Source organism: Eptatretus burgeri, chromosome 16, assembly GCF_056783735.1.
Source record: "Eptatretus burgeri isolate ZD-2024b chromosome 16, Ebu_testis_v1, whole genome shotgun sequence".
NCBI lineage: Eukaryota > Metazoa > Chordata > Myxini > Myxiniformes > Myxinidae > Eptatretus > Eptatretus burgeri.
The window spans coordinates 66,096,777-66,114,039 of record NC_140976.1 but is presented as its reverse complement, the minus strand read 5'-3'; the positions used below and the strand labels follow the sequence as shown (position 1 = coordinate 66,114,039).

Here is a 17,263-nt window from a genome sequence, read left to right as displayed (position 1 = left end):
CCCTTAGTTTCTACATACTGAGAGGGACCATCATCACAGTGAAGGGGAAGCACAATGTGATGACCAACTCACCATCATGCTCACCTGCACCGCAGATGGCGGCAAGCTTCCCCTGAATGTCGAGTTCAAGAGGAAGCCACTGCCCAAAGCCAAGATTTCAACCGGCATCATTGTTCATGCACAGCAGAAGGGGTGGATAGATGAGCGGCTGGTCCAGGACTGGGTGTGCACGGTCTGGAGTAGTAGACCAGACGGCGGTCTCTCTCGATGACGGAGCATGCTCGTCCTGGAAACGTTCAGTTGTAACAAGACTGAGACACCAAAGCGCTGCTCCGTCGGACCAACACCGATCTAGTCATCATCCCAGGCGGGATGACCGATCCTGCAGCCCCTCGACGTGTCCATCAACAAGCCATTCAAGGACGGGCTCCGTCGCTGCTGGTCCGACTGGAGAATGAGTGGGGAAAAGACCTACACCAAGAGCAGGAGGATGAGAAAGGTCGACCTTCCGATGATCTGAGGCTGGATCATCAAGGTGTAGGAGGAGATATCATTGAACATCATCAAGCGAGCATTTCTGAAATGCTGCATCTTCAACAACATGGATGGCACAGAGGACGACGTCATTTGGGAGGAGGAGACTGCAAATGACGATGACAGCGACGGGGACTTGCTCTACCCTGATTCGCACAACGAGTTATGTGCAGTCTTTGATGAGGAAAACATTGACAAGGATTTCCTCGGGTTTAGCTGAAAAGCTTCATCAAACCCAAACGGCCCTTTTCAGGGCCACAAATCCACAACAAATATGTATGCTAACAGTATGAATCCCTTTTCTTCCTTTTTCTAGTAACAAAAAAAATCCTCTTTATAATGTTAAAAAATAAGAAAGAAAAATAAAAACTTGTTGTTATCCTCTCCTCTCTCTTCAACTTCTTAAAAATGAGAATAAGACTGCTAGACGAAATTAAGCGGACATGGAAGTAAGCATGTGTGATACCTCCGTCACTTTGTTCCGCACAAAGTTAATGTACAAACGTATTTAGATCTAGATCAGAAAATAAAATGATCAACATGTTCATTTATTTTGAGGGTGAAAAACAGGGGTCTGGTAAATACACTGCCGCGGTTTATACACCGGAAAATACGGTACTTCTTTAAAGTATGCCACAAAAATGTGTTCCCCTAGACTCACCTTTACATTTTACTAGTGTAGAGTGGAGTGACAAAGTAGAAGAAGAAATGGAGGTAGAGGTAGTAGTCGTAGTATGATGAAAAATTATTGGATTATAACGTCTAAAGCAAAAATAATAGTGACTGATTAAAAAAAAAATTCATCAAAGTCCAAACCAGGAGAGTAATGAAGTTGCAGGAGGTAACCATACAGGTAACAAGTACGTTGGTCAGATTCCAAAACACCCATGCAGGTAATTTGTAATCTGAACAAGGTACCAGCAGGTGGTGTTTCCTGTAATGGATATCAAGGAATTTGTATGCTGCACTTTCTTCTGCAAAAGCATCGGCAAAGCTGTTAATTCTGAACTTTTAAATCCAGCTTCCCCTCTCCACCAACCCCCCCATCCAACCCTCCCTCCCTCCCCCCTCCACTCCGCTCTGCTCCCACTCCAAGAGATCAACACAGTTAGAAGGGAGCTTTATTCATAATAGCTAAACTTGGTCCAAATCGTAGGGATGAGAAACTAAGTGGGTCATATTAGGAGGAGAGGTAAAGAAAAGTAATAACAAAGCTACAAAGCTCGACAGGTGTTAGGAGAAGGTAACCGAGTAACAAAAGCACAAATATGTATAATTTAGATACCTGTCGGCCATCCTGTCCGACATTACTCTGACCTCGAACCACCATGCGTATTTCATCGTCCAAGTGCCTGGAAGCAGACAAAGAGTGTGCTTAGAACGCGATACCAAATCACAGGACACACAAGTGGGTTGGGAGGGGGGGAGGGTGTTGGGGGAAGGAGAAAGATTTAAAATATATACATTATACATTTATTCACTTGGTTTTGAAATGTTACAAAAAAAAAAAAACATTCTTTCCCGTATAGTTGGGTCAGGGTTCACACAAGTACCAAGCTCTCTACATGAACAATCTTTTTCAAATTAAAATAAATAAATTTCAGTCTTTCTATTTTTTTACCCCTCTCCCCTATAAACATTAACTTCAACTCATACGATTATGTTGTTGGGTTGTTGGGCCATGTGATAAATTAATCAAAGTTTCAAACTCGACAGGCACACCTCGACATTATTACATCATTATAATACTTGTACCAAGTTTGATTTGAATCCTTTCAGCTGTTCTCAAGTATCAGATTTCTAGCTAACATGACCTCTGACCTCTTGACCCCAAATCTAATCAGTTCATCCTTACATTATACATACTTCTATCAAGTTTGGTCAATATACGATCACTGGTTCACAAATTAGCATGGTACCAGAATTTTTTTTACCAAACATGACCTCTGACCTTTGACCTCTGGACTCGAAAATCGAAACAGTTCATGTATGCTTCATTATACATACTTGTACAAATTGACTTGGATCCCTTCAGCCATTCTTAAGTTATCGTGGTAATGAAAACCTATCAGGGACTGATGGACACATTGGCGGATGGACGGCGGAGGAATAAAAATAATAATAATAAAACTTAGGATGGATGCTCCTTCTTTTTCTTCTTACACAAAGATGTGCAGGATCTCAGCCAGGGAGTGCAGTTTAAAAAGTGGTTTTGAGAAAAACAGATTAACAAGTGCCACAAGGGTGATTTCAGGAGGTTGTGGGGGTGGGGAGGGGGGAGGCTGTTCGATGAACACTGCAAGTGAACACATCACATCCAGCCTTGGAAAACGACTTTTAACATCATCACAATGACTCGGCTATGTTCGGTCCAAATGGCATGTTTCATTACGTAATGCCAGCAAGAGCCGTGATGGTTTGCATAACATCGAAATATTGCACAACACGTTGAGGAAAGAGAGATCCTTTTCGTTTCCACTTTAAAACTTTTCGCTCTGGGAAGGGGGAAGCGTCGCTGCCATCTTCAGATCACCTGTCGGTGATCTCTTACCCCGGGTACGCAGGTAGTACTCCTTACCCCGCACACACAATTTGAAAAGCGGGGTTAAGTGATTGGTTCATCTCTGTCCGTTTGTCTGTCCAACTGTTTTATCAGTTTACGAATGAAGAACAATTCATTTAAATTGAACACTATATTTTGAACATGAATAGTTAGACAAGTCTGCCGTTTCACATACTTTGGCTATGAATTTGTCCCGATCGCACATGCACAGAGAGGAGTGAGATATGTTTTTTCACTGTCTGCCTGACTGGCAAACAAACAAAATTGGAAACCATTCCAAACAGGAAACTTACTTTTTTTTTGAAGGATGTCATAAAGGACACAAACAACAGGCACAAATAACTAATGTACGTGTTAGATCGGGTGATGTAATGCCTCCTGGGTAAAATGGTGGTAAAACCCAGAATTAATTAACTTATACACCTTTAAACATCTATTTAAATTGGATTATATATCTGAACACTGCAGCTAACACAAATCACCTTCATCATATTTCCAAGAACCTCCAATTTTGCAGTCCTTCAATATAAATGAAGGTTCAATGAGGTGATGTACAAGGGTGGTGTTCAGGACTGCCTCAATAACACTCAACTTTCAGATTCTTATTTTGATGATCGTTTAAATAAATAAATATTTGTATGTATGTATGTATGTATGTATGTATGTATGTATACAGCCTATAGCACAGCAACTTGTACCAATTTTGCTTGGCTGCATCACTTTGTGGGGGGGGGGGGCAGCTGTGCCACTGATGCAATGCCCCGTTACCATTAAGCTGGTTCTCATTTGGCCGACCTCGGAAGGATGACAGGCTGAGTCAACCCCACCTGTTGTTAATTCAATTAATCGCTCAATTTTGCCAATGCGGAATAGCAGAGTGCTTGGCCTCCCGAGATGTTCTCGCATCTGAATCGTGTATCCGCACCGATGATGTGCATCCGATACTTCATCTGTGTCCTTGACCTATGTACATTTTTCAGATTGTCACCTAATTAACAAAAACACTTTTTTTGATCATAACTTGAATTCTTTTCCTCCGATTTTCATGATGTTGGGTCTTATGGATAGATTGTAGATGGGGACACATTTTCTTTATTTACACTCTATCCATAAATGTTGATGGTCAAGTTCATACGGGGGTACAAAAAAAATATATATATGGCCCTCATTGGATCACGAGCGCCAGAAGATGCTTACCCTTGGCAGTTGCTTTGTCATCGCTGATATCTAGTTCTTAATAGTCTTCTTCTTCAAAAAAAGTGACAATGCACCATCTTCAACGTCAACATCCGTTCAACGTGTGTAAACAAATAATTTACAACTGTCTGAGCGCTGATTTTTTTTTTTTAAAAAACGAAAAATCAACAAATTCATCACTTTCAATAATACTGTATTTAAACGAGTCATTTGGAGTATAGTTACATCATCTCAAAGTTGTTTCCAAAAAATTACGTCAACACCATTTCAGCGATATCATTGAAAGTTCCAATTCGACCAAATTTGCCATGATAATAAATAATACCCAAAGACAAACATTACAAAGAGTTGGCCTTCACCTGGAAAAACCTGCATGTCACTTTGTCACGCGCAACAGGACTGCACAGCACAGTTACTATGGCGATCCAAAATATCGCACATTTGCCAAAAATATCGTTCTCTCAACAGTACGCTGAAGCACTTCAACAATTAAAACTAGAAGGGCACTCGGTAGAGCGCATACCTCCACCACGCAATGCCTGATCCACGGGAACATATCGGGCACAATACATTTTTTTGAAATATCATGTTATGCAGTACTATATCGTTTTTGGCCCCATCTCTCAATGGTGAAGAATCACTTTTAGAATTAAATAATTATCGTCTCCAGATCCAGATCTGTCCACAACTTTTTGAGATATCCTGTACACAAACAGACAAACAGACAGACAAACAAACAAGCAGTCATAGACTGGTACTTACGAAATCGTCAACTTGACCTCTGACCTTGTCTAATAAAAGCTGTCTCTCGAGAAGGTAGCGACGCAAACCAGAAGTTTTACGATGATTCTGTACCAAACCATCATAAGTCGAATTTTTGACCTCACTGTGACCTTGACCTTTGACCGATTTTGACCAAAATCTAATCAGCACTCGCCATCACCCTCCTGAATCACGTGGTGTAATTTGACATTGGCAGCTTCTTCCGTTCTCGAGTTATCGTGCCTACAAACAAACAAACAAGTAGTCATAGACTGGTACTTACGAAATCGTCAACTTGACCTCTGACCTTGTCTAATAAAAGCTGTCTCTCGAGAAGGTCGCGACGCAAACCAGAAGTTTATACGATGATTCTGTACCAAACCATCAAAAATCGAATGTTTGACCTCACTGTGACCTTGATCTTTGACCGATTTTGACCAAAATCTAATCAGCGCTAGCCATCACCCTCCTGAATCACGTGGTGTAATTTGACATTGGTTGCTTCTTCCGTTCTGAGTTATGGTGCCTACAAACAAACACACAAACACACACACAAACACACAAACAGAGGACGGAAGTCATCAATATACTTACGAAATCTTTAGATTTCGTAAGTAACAAACAGAAAGAGGTGAAAACATGACCGCCTTCACCTTCTGTGATAATCTCACATCTCATTATGTCCACTTTAAATTCCATAAACCAATCAGAAATCAACAATTTCATCTTCCTTGGGCTGTTCGGCTTCCACCATCACATCAACATTGATCTCGTCACAACATTAATAAACCTAACCTTCCGCCGTGACCACGTCAACATATGTTCATGTCGTCAGGGGGGATATGTCAACTTCAAAAACCTGGTCTCACCTAATGACATTCACTATTTACGAATTGCATTTAATTGGGTCCCTTCTCTAGTATTGTAAACAATAAAGGAAAATAAAGTGTTGAGGTCTTACCTGATCTTCAGACGAATTTTGCTGACAACTTCATCGATATTCGACAATGACTGTCAGAAAAAAATAACACAATGTCACCAATAAGAAAAGTGTGGCTGCCACCAGCTGGACTCACTTGGAAATACAGCGCAAGCGGAGGTACTCAGTCGAGTGAAGGTGCTCCAGACATTAAACCACTAAACCCTGTGGACACCTGTCCAGGATTGATTCAAGCCTAGAAAGAGCATTCACCTGGAATCCATAGTTTTACCCAGGTATCAAGGTAACTGAAGGGCAGCATTTGAAGGAAAAGGTCTCAGACTAAAGCAGGCAATCAGTTGTCAACATGACGGTGCTTAAGTTCTTTGTGAGGAGGATGGGGGGGGGGGTCGCGGGAGCATTGGGGGGGTAATTACAGAAACATGGGGAGGCTAATTGTGGGAACATTGGGGAGGAGGGCGATAATTGCAGCAATACGGGGGAGGTTAATGTGGGAACATGGGGGTGGTAAATGTGGCAGCGGGGGGGGGGGAGGGAGGGGTGGTATGTGTGGTAGGGGGCTGGGTGCCAATGCGGCAGGGGGTGGTGGGTGCCAGCATGGCAACACGGGGGGCAGGGGGTGCAGTAGTGTGGGAACATGGGGGTGGTAAATGTGGAAACATGGGGGTGGTAAATGTGGCAGCAGGGGGGGGAGGGAGGGGTGGTATGTGTGGTAGGGGGCTGGGTGCCAATGCGGCAGGGGGTGGTGGGTGCCAGCATGGCAACACAGGGCAGGGGGGTGCAGTAGTGTGGGAACCCGTGGGAGGTTGGCATAGGGGATAGGGGATAGGGGATAGGGGATAGGGGAGGTTAGCGTGGGAACACGGGGGAGGTTAACGTGGGAACACGGGAGAGGTTAACATGGGAACACGGAGGGGAGGGTGGCAAGCATGAGAGCAGAAGGGGGGGGGGGTTGTGTGCATTTAACGTTGGCATTACCACGTGAGCCGATGTACATGTTATTGCCAACGTTAGTACTTGTGGTGTGTGAATCGCATTGGAAACACCGAAAGTTGTGATGGAAAAACAAAGTGAAAACACACAAACTCACTTGTTCTGTTGGGAACAGAGTGTTGATGTATTCGACCACATTAAAATCAGGCTTATCCAAAGGGTCCTGGCTGGGAAACACCTGTGAGTGATAAAAACATTATTATGTAACAACTATAACTACAACTACAACTACACAAACCAAACACAACCTTTATATTGTAAATGTTAATGTTGTTAATGTTGGTGCATCAAGTCGAAGAGACAGTTTAACGTATGAACCGAGCAATGTCGCCTGAACACAAGGAGCGGCCTAGCCGAGCCAGGGGCCAAATGGCCTCAAGGTTCCCGCACGGACAACGAGTCGAGAGTCGGTGAGACTCGCCTCCTCCATGGCCTGCTCCACGTCCGGACTGATGTGAAGCAGCTCGTTCATGTCGTCGTCCATTGTTAGGTCCACGTCCTCTTCCTCCATCGTGCGAGAGAACGATGACAGAATGAGTTGTGGGAAGGAGACTCCTGTGGGAAATGGACGAAACAAACGACCAACAAGACGAGGAAATGGAATGAAAAAAACGAAATAGAGAAATAAATCGCAGAGAAGGTGAAAACTCGGGAAAGGAAATAATCCGTGAAGGAAGAATTGGCTCCGCCCTTTCGAGGCGGGTCGTGTGTCGACTTGGAGCGGTGAACAAGGTGTGACCGGCAGGTGTGGTTGTGATGGTGGAACCTGGATCGATTTCTGTGAGGAACTAGAAGGGCACTCGGTAGAGCGCACACCGCCACCACCACAACCACCACCACCACCACAACCACCACCACAACCACCACCACCACCAACACCACCACAACCACCACTACAACCACCACCACAACCACCACCACAACCACCACCACAACCACCACAACCACCACAACCACCACAACCACCACCACAACCTCCACCACCTCCACAACCACCACCACCACAACCACCTCCACAACCTCCACCACCACAACCACCACCACCACAACCACCACCACCACAACCACCACCACCACAACCACCACCACAACAACCACCACCACAACCACCACCACCACAACCACCACAACCACCACCACCACAACCTCCACCACCACAACCACCACCACCACAACCTCCACCACCACAACCACCACCACCACCACCACCACCACAACCACCACGTAATACCTGAGCCACGAGAACATATCCGACTCAAATCATCCCTGAAATATCATGCTATACAGGACTACATCGTTTTAGGCCCAATCTCTCATTGGTGAAGAATCACTTTTAAAATTCTCCGAGTCGCATCCGGATCCGGATCTTCACCAAAATCGAATCCCTTTGTCCTTATCAAACACCCAACCTGTCCACAAAATTTCATCCGGATCGATCCGCAACTTTTTGAGATATCCTGCACACAAATATTTGAGATAGTTGACCTTTGACCTTTTGACCTCAAAAATAAGTTGCTTTCCCAATTCATTGATGGACTATATGAATACTGTTCAACTTTTCAGTTAATCGGTTGTAAATCGATGATTTTTTTCAGATGAAACTTGATGATTTTTAGAAGCTTTGGCCTTGAGTTGACCTTTGACCTTTTGATCTCAAAATTAGTTGGTTTCCCAATTCAGCGATGCTCCATGAAATTGCTGTTTAATTTATCGAGTCAATCGGATGAAGCATGACGATTTTTCAGATTAAAAACTGATCATTTTAGAAGTTTGACCTCGAGTTGACCTTTGACCTTTTGACCTCAAATAGTTGGTTTCCCATTTCAGTGAAGCAACCTGCAAATCCTGTTGAACTTTCACGTCATTCGGATGGAAAATGACGATTTTAAAAATCTGACCTCAAGGTGACCTTTGACCTCAAAATCAATAGGCTTTTCAGTTGAGACCACCTCGACAACTTCATAAAGTTTCATGACGATTGGTGGAGAATTGTGACCTATGGGTGATTGACAAACAGACAAATAGACAAACAGACAAAGAGACAAACAAACAAACAGACAAACAGACAAAGGGACAAGCAACAAACAAACAGACAAATAGAAAAATAGACAAACAGACAAACAGACAAACAGACAAACAAACAAACAAACAGACAAATAAACAAACAAACAGACAAAGAGACAAACAAACAAACAAACAGACAAAGAGACAAATAGACAAATAGACAAACAGACAAACGGACAGAATAACAAAATTGAGTGACGATTTTGCAAGTAATAACGGCCTTTCCACTGCGATTATTCTTTACACTTGGTGGTGGTTAGTAACGATATAATGTGGACACGTGTGCATATGCTGTACTGTATGTACACATACCAGCACTGAGCAGAGTACCCACCCTCTGGGGTCTAGGTGGGTGGAGTTTGCGCATTACTAACTGAAAAAGTATCATCCGTGTTTTGCAAGAAGACGATAGATGTTTACATTGTGTCCCAGTACGCCGAAAAGGTTCTATAATCAAGATGGTCTAAAGTCTAACCTCCAAAGATCTAAAGGATATGTTCCAAAAATAGCGAGGGTCTAAGTGGTTGAAAGGATCTTGTAAGTACTTTTACATCATCAACTTTGTTCCATTTACTGTACTTGTCCAACCAGTGGCAGTAATGTAAGCACGGGTTTTATGTGGTTTCAAACCAATCATTTTGCCCGACATTACCACCGGGCTCGAGGACCTCCCCCTTTAGGGACGAGCAGAAAAAGGAAGCCTTTAACGAGAGTGTGAGGATGCCTTCCTGCTTGGAGGCTCGCGATTTACGCCGTAGTGGAAATGACTCACGGACTTGAGTTTCACTGGAGTTAAACTAAAGTTCGCAATAGTTCACTGGAGTTAAACTAAAGTTCTCTGCAGTTCACTGGAGTTAAACGAAAGTTCGCTGCAGTTCACTGGAGTTAAACTAAAGTTCGCTGCAGTTCACGGGAGTTAAACTAAAGTTCACTGGAGTTAAACTAAAGTTCTCTGCAGTTTACTGGAGTTAAACTAAAGTTCGCTGCAGTTCGCTGGAGTTAAACTAAGGTTCACTGGAGTTAAACTAAAGTTCGCTGCAGTTCACTGGAGTTAAACTGCATTCACAGCCCTATCCTCCAGCAGGGCTTTGCTCTCTGCACCCGCAGCTTCGTGCCACGTGCCGCCTCGCGACCCCATATTCCGTGGTTTTTCACGCCTTGCAACCATGGGATGACATCGCACCACTTTTGGTGACCAGATTATTATCACGGGCATTGGCCATTTATGACACCGGAGTCACCGAGTGCATGATATTATTTCGTGGACACAACACCAAATTGGTCGATTGGTGATATGCCATTCCTTGCCTCTTTATTAAACTTGTGACTATCCACTCACACTCAAGCTTAACAGCTGATAGCACACCGCTCAGACTGGATGAATTCATGAACCTTTAGCGGAGAGTATAAATGGATAACTTAATTTTCTATAGTCTCATCTGTCAAGCGTGTAAAATAAAAAATGTCTCCATGGTCTAAAGCTCTAAATGGTCAAAGGTCCAAGCTGTCTAACGTGTCTGATGGCTGTAAGGGGTCCCGATGGTGTTAAGGTCGAAGGGTGAAGTGGTCTAAAGTGTCATAAGGGTCTTAAGGGTGTTGTGGGTAGAGTACTTAGGCAGTCTTAAAGAGTCTTGAGGGTCTGGGGGCGGGGGGGGGTAGGTCTTAGAGGTTTTAAGGTTCAAGAGTGTCTTGGAGGTACATCAGGTCTAAGGGGTCTTCCTCCTCTTGTCTTTTAATACAATGCAATACAAGGTTGAGGGTAGCATCATTGGCTGACGGCATGGCTGTGCCACTGATACATCCATCCATCCATTGGGACCATACTCTGTGCAGAGCGTTGGTGCTGCCTAAGCAGTCTCCTTATCTATTGGACACAATCTTGGACAGGTCACCACTCCAACACAGGATACCAGCAACCTGGCACTCATTTTGCCAACCTCAGAAGGATTACAGGCAGAATCAACCCCACCTGGTATTAATTCAACAACCGAGTGGGATGACACGGAGATGATTCCATACAACTGGGAGAACAAGAACAGCACTCGGTAGAGCACGTACCTCCACCAGGCTGATTCCTTTGTTTGATGAGTGGGATTTGAACTCAGGATCCTCGGACCCCAAACCCACCACCCGAACCATTAAGCCAACACCAGGCATGCCACTGATGCAATACCCCTATTACCAGTACACTGGAACTCATTTCGTCAACCTCGGAAGGATGACAGGCAGAGTCAACCCAAACCTGTTGTTAAACGACCGACAGGGGCTCAAACTCAGGACCCCAAGATCCCAAGCCAGCCATCACAACCACCAAGCCAACACCAAGGTTGTCTAAGGGTGGGGTCTGAAGGATATAAATGTCTAACGTTGTCTGAAGGGTCTTCAAAGGTCGAAGGGGTCTCAGCCGTTTAAAAGATCGAAAGATTAAAAAGGCATTTTCCAATAATACGTAATTAATAGACGTACGTGCAGTCAGCATGCAAATAACATTCAAACAGTACGTAAGAGACTTATACCGAAACTTCATGGACGGACAGACAACCTCACCGTGTTTTTCGTTTTTACATCTTTTTGTCTAACTATGCATATAACTATATATAATGGTGTGTGTGTGTGTGTGTGTGTGTGTGTGTGTGTGTGTGTGTGTGTGTGTGTGTGTGTGTGTTTTGGGGTTAGCCATAACCTAACCCTAACCCTAATCCTAACCATGAAACCTAGTAGCCCAAAACGTTTCGTGTATACTCAGGAAACTCCAAGGGAGTGCATGAATGAAAGTTGAGTATTTGGGCAAATTTAAACACTCCTTTTGAAGATAATTAACTCATTTCTTCATGAAACAAGCTCAAATGAGCTGAGATCCTCGTCCTCTTAATGATGACGTCATAAAAACGAATATGACGTCATTGTGACGTATCAGGTTTGCGATAAATTATCTCTGCTAATGCCCTGTTCGATTCCCGCAAACAAAATTCAAAAAGCTTGCCTAGTGTCGGAGATAATTTTTTAGGCAATTACAATTAGCGGAGATATTTTGACGTCATAACTTTTTTTTCTCGGAGGAATTTTCAAAATCGGAGATGGTTACTGTCTGCGCAGGGAATTTTTACATATATATGCCAAGTTTCAGGAAGTTTAGATGAAAACTGTAGGCTGTGAAACAAAAAAGTCCACAAGAAGAAGACGCAGAACAACAACGTAAGACTTGGAGATCCTCCACGAGGATCTAAAAACTGGTCCTGGTGTCAAAGCCAGTGACCAATTTCAAATTAACAGGAGGATTCTCCGAAGACTTAAATCAATGAGCAAGTTCCCCTCGTTTAATGATGAAGGCAATTGTCTGACATCAATCATCACAAGGGATCTACCTTTTTCTGGAAAAGTCTATAGTTACCCATGAGTCTCAATAACTCACCAGAAGGGGGCATCAACAGATTGAAAAATGAGGATTTGTGGTTGCATTCAGCATTGGATTCATGGTGGAGGAGACCCCAGGACACACATGGATGGTAGAGGCATTGGATTTATGGTGGTGGAGGTCCCAGGACACACATGGATGGTAGAGGTATTGGATTTATGGTGGTGGAGGCCCCAGGACACACATGGATGGTAGAGGCCTTTTCTGCCACCAATGATGAAATAAATCAGTGGTTTTCAACCTTTTTCACTGATGGCACCTTAAACTCTTATGTATTATTCTGGACAGCACCCCTATTCAATTTTCTATTTGTTTCGTTGCCTTAAGAAATTATTGGATAAAATACATCATTTCAGGAGTGATTTTTAGGCCTTTATTACCATAAATCCATCCATCCATTGGGACCATACTCTGTGCAGAGCGTTGGTGCTACCAAAGCAGTCTCCTTGGCTATTGGACACAATCCTGGACAAGTCACCACTCCGACACAGGATACCAGCAAGCTGGCACTCATTTCGCCGACCTCGGAAGGATAACAGGCAGAGTCAACCCCACCTGGTATTAATTCAACAGCCGAGTAGGATTTGAACTCAGGATCCTCAGAGAGCAAGATCATCACCCTAACAATGAAGCCAACACCAGCCATTCCACCATTGGATTCCAGATTAATGAAGGTTGGCAAAGCATGTCATTCGCCTGTCAAAAACATATTGTATTACTGTTACAACTTCCAAGCTACATTTGATGTAAATCGAGCAATGGAACAACAAGTAACGAAACGAGAAGCGATGCTCTATATGTTCATAGTATCGGATTCTGCCACAAATATACTGAAGAGCTTTTTTATTTCCGAGTAATGTAAATGGATGAACTCAAATCAATCAAAATAATCCCAAACAAGTAAAGAATTAAACAGGTCAGGTCAGGTATGGGAGCATGTGCCAAAACAGCGCGTCGCTGCGTCCACTTTCCGCCGGTACGCCAGGGGCCTCCGTCTGGCCATCCCCCAAGCAGATGCCAGGCCCATCCCCATCTCCTTGGGTCATCCCCGTTTCCACAAACGAATGGTCAATCTCCTTTGCCACACCACCAGCGTTGGAATACCAAGTCCAGCGATGAGCTTGTGGGCGCTGAAACCGTGAAGTGGCCACCCCACGTCCATGACTTCTTGCAAAGTCAAGGAACTTGGTGCTATTCTGGTTCATAGTTCGACCCATGGGGACCAACACACACCTGATAACCGTCCCTATCAGTTCCAGTCGATGCATTGAAATCCCCCAAGACTAGAAGTGTATCTCGTCTGGGGCACTGATCAACCACAGACTCGAGCGTGGCGTAGAATGCATCCTTCACGGTGAGATCACTCGCCTCAGTCGGAACATATATAGAGACCAGGCAAATGACACCTAAGGAGTGACGAATCCTTAATCTCATAATACGCTCATTGACCGGTGTTACCTCAATTATCATTGGGGTCAGCTTATTGGACACAGCTACATCAACTCCTTGGGTATGGTAACCATCAGAGCGACCAGACCAATAGTAGGTGTAACCACCCACCATTATCTCACCGCAATCCGGTTTCCGAACCTCAGAGAGAGCTGCAATCCCGATGTCCAAACGCTTGAGCTCAGATGATAACAGAGACAGGTGATCATCCTCTCTTAGGGATAGGACATTCCAGGCACCCACCCGAAGGGACCACCTCAGGTTAACCCAAGGAGACCGCCGTGTGGTGGACGATACCTCAGCACCACTCCGACACGCTCTCCCGCAATTTGACCCGGGAATGTTACCCCGTGGTTTCCCTCCTATCATCAAAGATTGGGGGTCCCGAAGGCTTTGCCCCAATCCCGTCATCCGGTGAGCTGCCCTGCGAAGGGAAGCTGCGCAGGAGGTACTCCCACGGAGTGCGTTTTCAGATTTCTTTGCATTTTTGTGTTTTGCGGAATGAAGGGTTTTACGGTGGTGGGAGTGAAAATCCTGCCACCAACCTCCGAATAAAAAAGTAACCCAACTGCAGCAGGACGTCCGCAGACACAGTTGGGCACTAGATATGGATGGCCGTTGGCTCACAAGGAGCTCCTCCGCCCTTTGACAGGTTTTGTTTTTAATCCTGCTGGGTGTCCATAACCAAACACCCTCCTCACCAGAACACCTGGTGGGGGAGATGATTTAGTCGCCGACAACCTGACCATGGAACCGGTTAGTACAGGTTTACATGATACCTGTAGCAAGTCACAGATCTAATCTGGCCTGACCTGACTGACATTACGGGTTTCCTGGGTCAAAACTAAGATCCAGGCTTTCGTTGACATCTTGGATGCTGCCATCTTGTCTGAACCTCTTTGTGGCGAGGAAGTTGATGTCACGAAGTGATTCATTTACCTTGGCAGTGATATTCATGTCGCTGCTGGCTGTGAGCCAGAGGTCAATAGACATCTGGGTCGGGACTGGGGAGTCATGGATTCATTGGATCATGAGGTGTGGTGCTGCCGGTACTTGTGCAGGAGGATGAAAGTCTGAGTCTTCAGGTCCTTTGTGCTTCCAGTCTTGCTCTACGGATGTGAGACTTTGACTCTGACTAGGGATCTGAGACGGAGATTTAATTCCTTTGGTACCAGGTCTGTTTTGGAGAATCCTTGGCTATCGCTGGTCGGATTTTGTGTCCAACGAGCGGTTGTTGAGAGAGACTCAAATGAGATTTGTTACCTGCATAGTCCGTGAGCGTCAGCTGCGGCTGTATGGACATGTGGCTCGTTTTCCTGACGCTGATCCTGCTCAACAGATTCTCTCAGCGAGGGAGTCTCGTGAGTGGAGGAGGCCAATGGGCCGACCATGTACCTCGTGGTTGCAGCAGGTTGATCGGCATCTCAAGGAGATGGGGATGGGCCAGGCATCTGCCTGGGGGATGTCCCGACGGAGGCCCCTGTAGTACCGGCAGAAATTGGACGCAGTGATGCACTGCCCCGGCGCATGCTCCCATTCCAAGGATTCTCCGAAGAGACCTGGTACTAAAGGAATTAAGTCTCCATCTCAGATCCATAGTCAGAGTCCAAGTCTCACATCCGTAAAGGTAAGCGATGTCATTGTGTAATTAGTCTGTATGTAGCTGGCTGCTAATTACACAAATAGATATTCTGAACATTTCCATTCTTTAACTCACAAGACATGACATCTTTCCTATCTACAGGTAGGTTATGCTGAGCGTTTTAAAAATGCAACAGATCAGATGGTGCTGTTTGGAGCAAGATGGTGGTTTACACCAGGACTCGCTGAATGTTTCCATTGTGTCATGTCCGTATCTGGTGACCTGGTAATTACTGGATACATCAATAGATGCTGTTGTTGTTTTCATTCTGTAAGTAACTCACGGGGGATGGCACGCAGGTAATGACATGTGACAGTGGTGAAACATCCTTCGAAACAATGTTTATCCTGCTAAGCTACAATACAGTCGGATATGTATAGAGTGCACATGGTGAGACATCCCCGAAACTGTTTATCCCGCAAAGCTACACTACATGTACAGGAAGCAGGTCATGCTCAGGGCTCGTGGACGATATGCGGCTCTTGGGGAAAAAAATTCCCGCGAAAACACAGGCAATTTCCCACAAATGTAGGAACATGTCACAACTTATCAACCTCAAATACGCGGAACCCACGGATGTTGGAACTGCAAACGCCGGGGTCCGGGTGTATATAATCAAAATATAATTTGAGTTTGGAGGATCGGATCACGTGCACTAAATAACTCGACATCTGGAGTGAAATCTGAAAATGTTAACAAATCGGCAATGTTTCGTTTTTTGTGGGTCTGTGCCATCACCAATCAGCTTGCTATCGCTTATGTTTGTGTCCGAATCGGGATGTACAGTCGGCAGTTTCTACAAGGTAGAGGTACGTTGACAGCACACACGGACGTGGTACCTATGTGTATGTTTAGATTTGGATCTGTAAGGGACTCTCTGCAGGTGTGTGTGTGTGTGTGTGTGTGTGTGTGTGTGTGTGTGTGTGTGTGTGTGTGTGTGTGTGTGTGTGTGTGTGTGTGTGTGTGTGTGTGTGTGTGTGTGTGTGTGTGTGTGTGTGTGTGTGTTGTTCCTAAATCACAACATTTTCTCTCTGCTAACTCCCCTCCCTCTTTCTGTCCCATCTTCCCTCACTCCACCCCCTTCTAATACAGTTCAGCACCCTCTTCCCACACATCTGTCTCTCCGTCTCCGGACGTGCCGGGCAGTGTTTGTCTCTGGGTGTTATTTGTAGTGTGACCGGTAGAAAATGGGTTTCAAACATAATTTTGTTTCCATCTTCAATGTTATCCTAAGCAGAATCATTTTGATGAGACAGTATGAATCGTAGTTAACGCTCCATCGCACGTCTGTCTTCCCTTCCCTTCCCTTCCCTTCCCACACCCCTCCTCGCTTTCCTTCCTTTTTTCTCCCCACCCCCCCCCCCACACCTCTTAGTATACCAGTCAGTGAAGTGACGGGTGGTATTTACTGGTATATACATATAAGATAGTTGACAGAAGATATAGCATGTGGGACTGCCGTTTTGTTCCACACCATCCCCACATGGAGGGTGACGGTGCACTCTCTGATGCACCAAAAAGCACAATTTGCATGGAATTCTACAATGACTGAAAATGTGTGCCTTTTAAAACAGCCATGGGATCAATCATTAGCCATTACCAATCAATAGTCAATAGCAATGGAATCAATCATTAGCCATTACCAATCAATAGTCAATAGCAATGGAATCAATCATTAGCCATTACCAATCAATAGTTAATAGC

At 44.7% G+C, this 17,263-nt stretch overlaps 1 protein-coding gene across 1 annotated transcript in view; it reads right to left on the bottom strand.

Moving 5' to 3' along the window:
• The window catches only part of VPS53 (VPS53 subunit of GARP complex), a 70,682-nt gene extending 62,915 nt beyond the window's left edge, over positions 1-7,767 (bottom strand). The window contains exons 1-4 of the mRNA XM_085859249.1: positions 7,411-7,767; positions 7,087-7,167; positions 6,018-6,067; positions 1,820-1,886 (exon numbers count right to left, since the gene is read on the bottom strand). Of these exons, the coding sequence (XP_085715375.1) occupies positions 1,820-1,886; positions 6,018-6,067; positions 7,087-7,167; positions 7,411-7,500 (288 nt within the window). The 5' untranslated portion in view covers positions 7,501-7,767. The remainder of the gene's footprint in view (positions 1-1,819; positions 1,887-6,017; positions 6,068-7,086; positions 7,168-7,410) is intronic.
• Between the last annotated feature and the right edge of the window lie 9,496 nt (positions 7,768-17,263).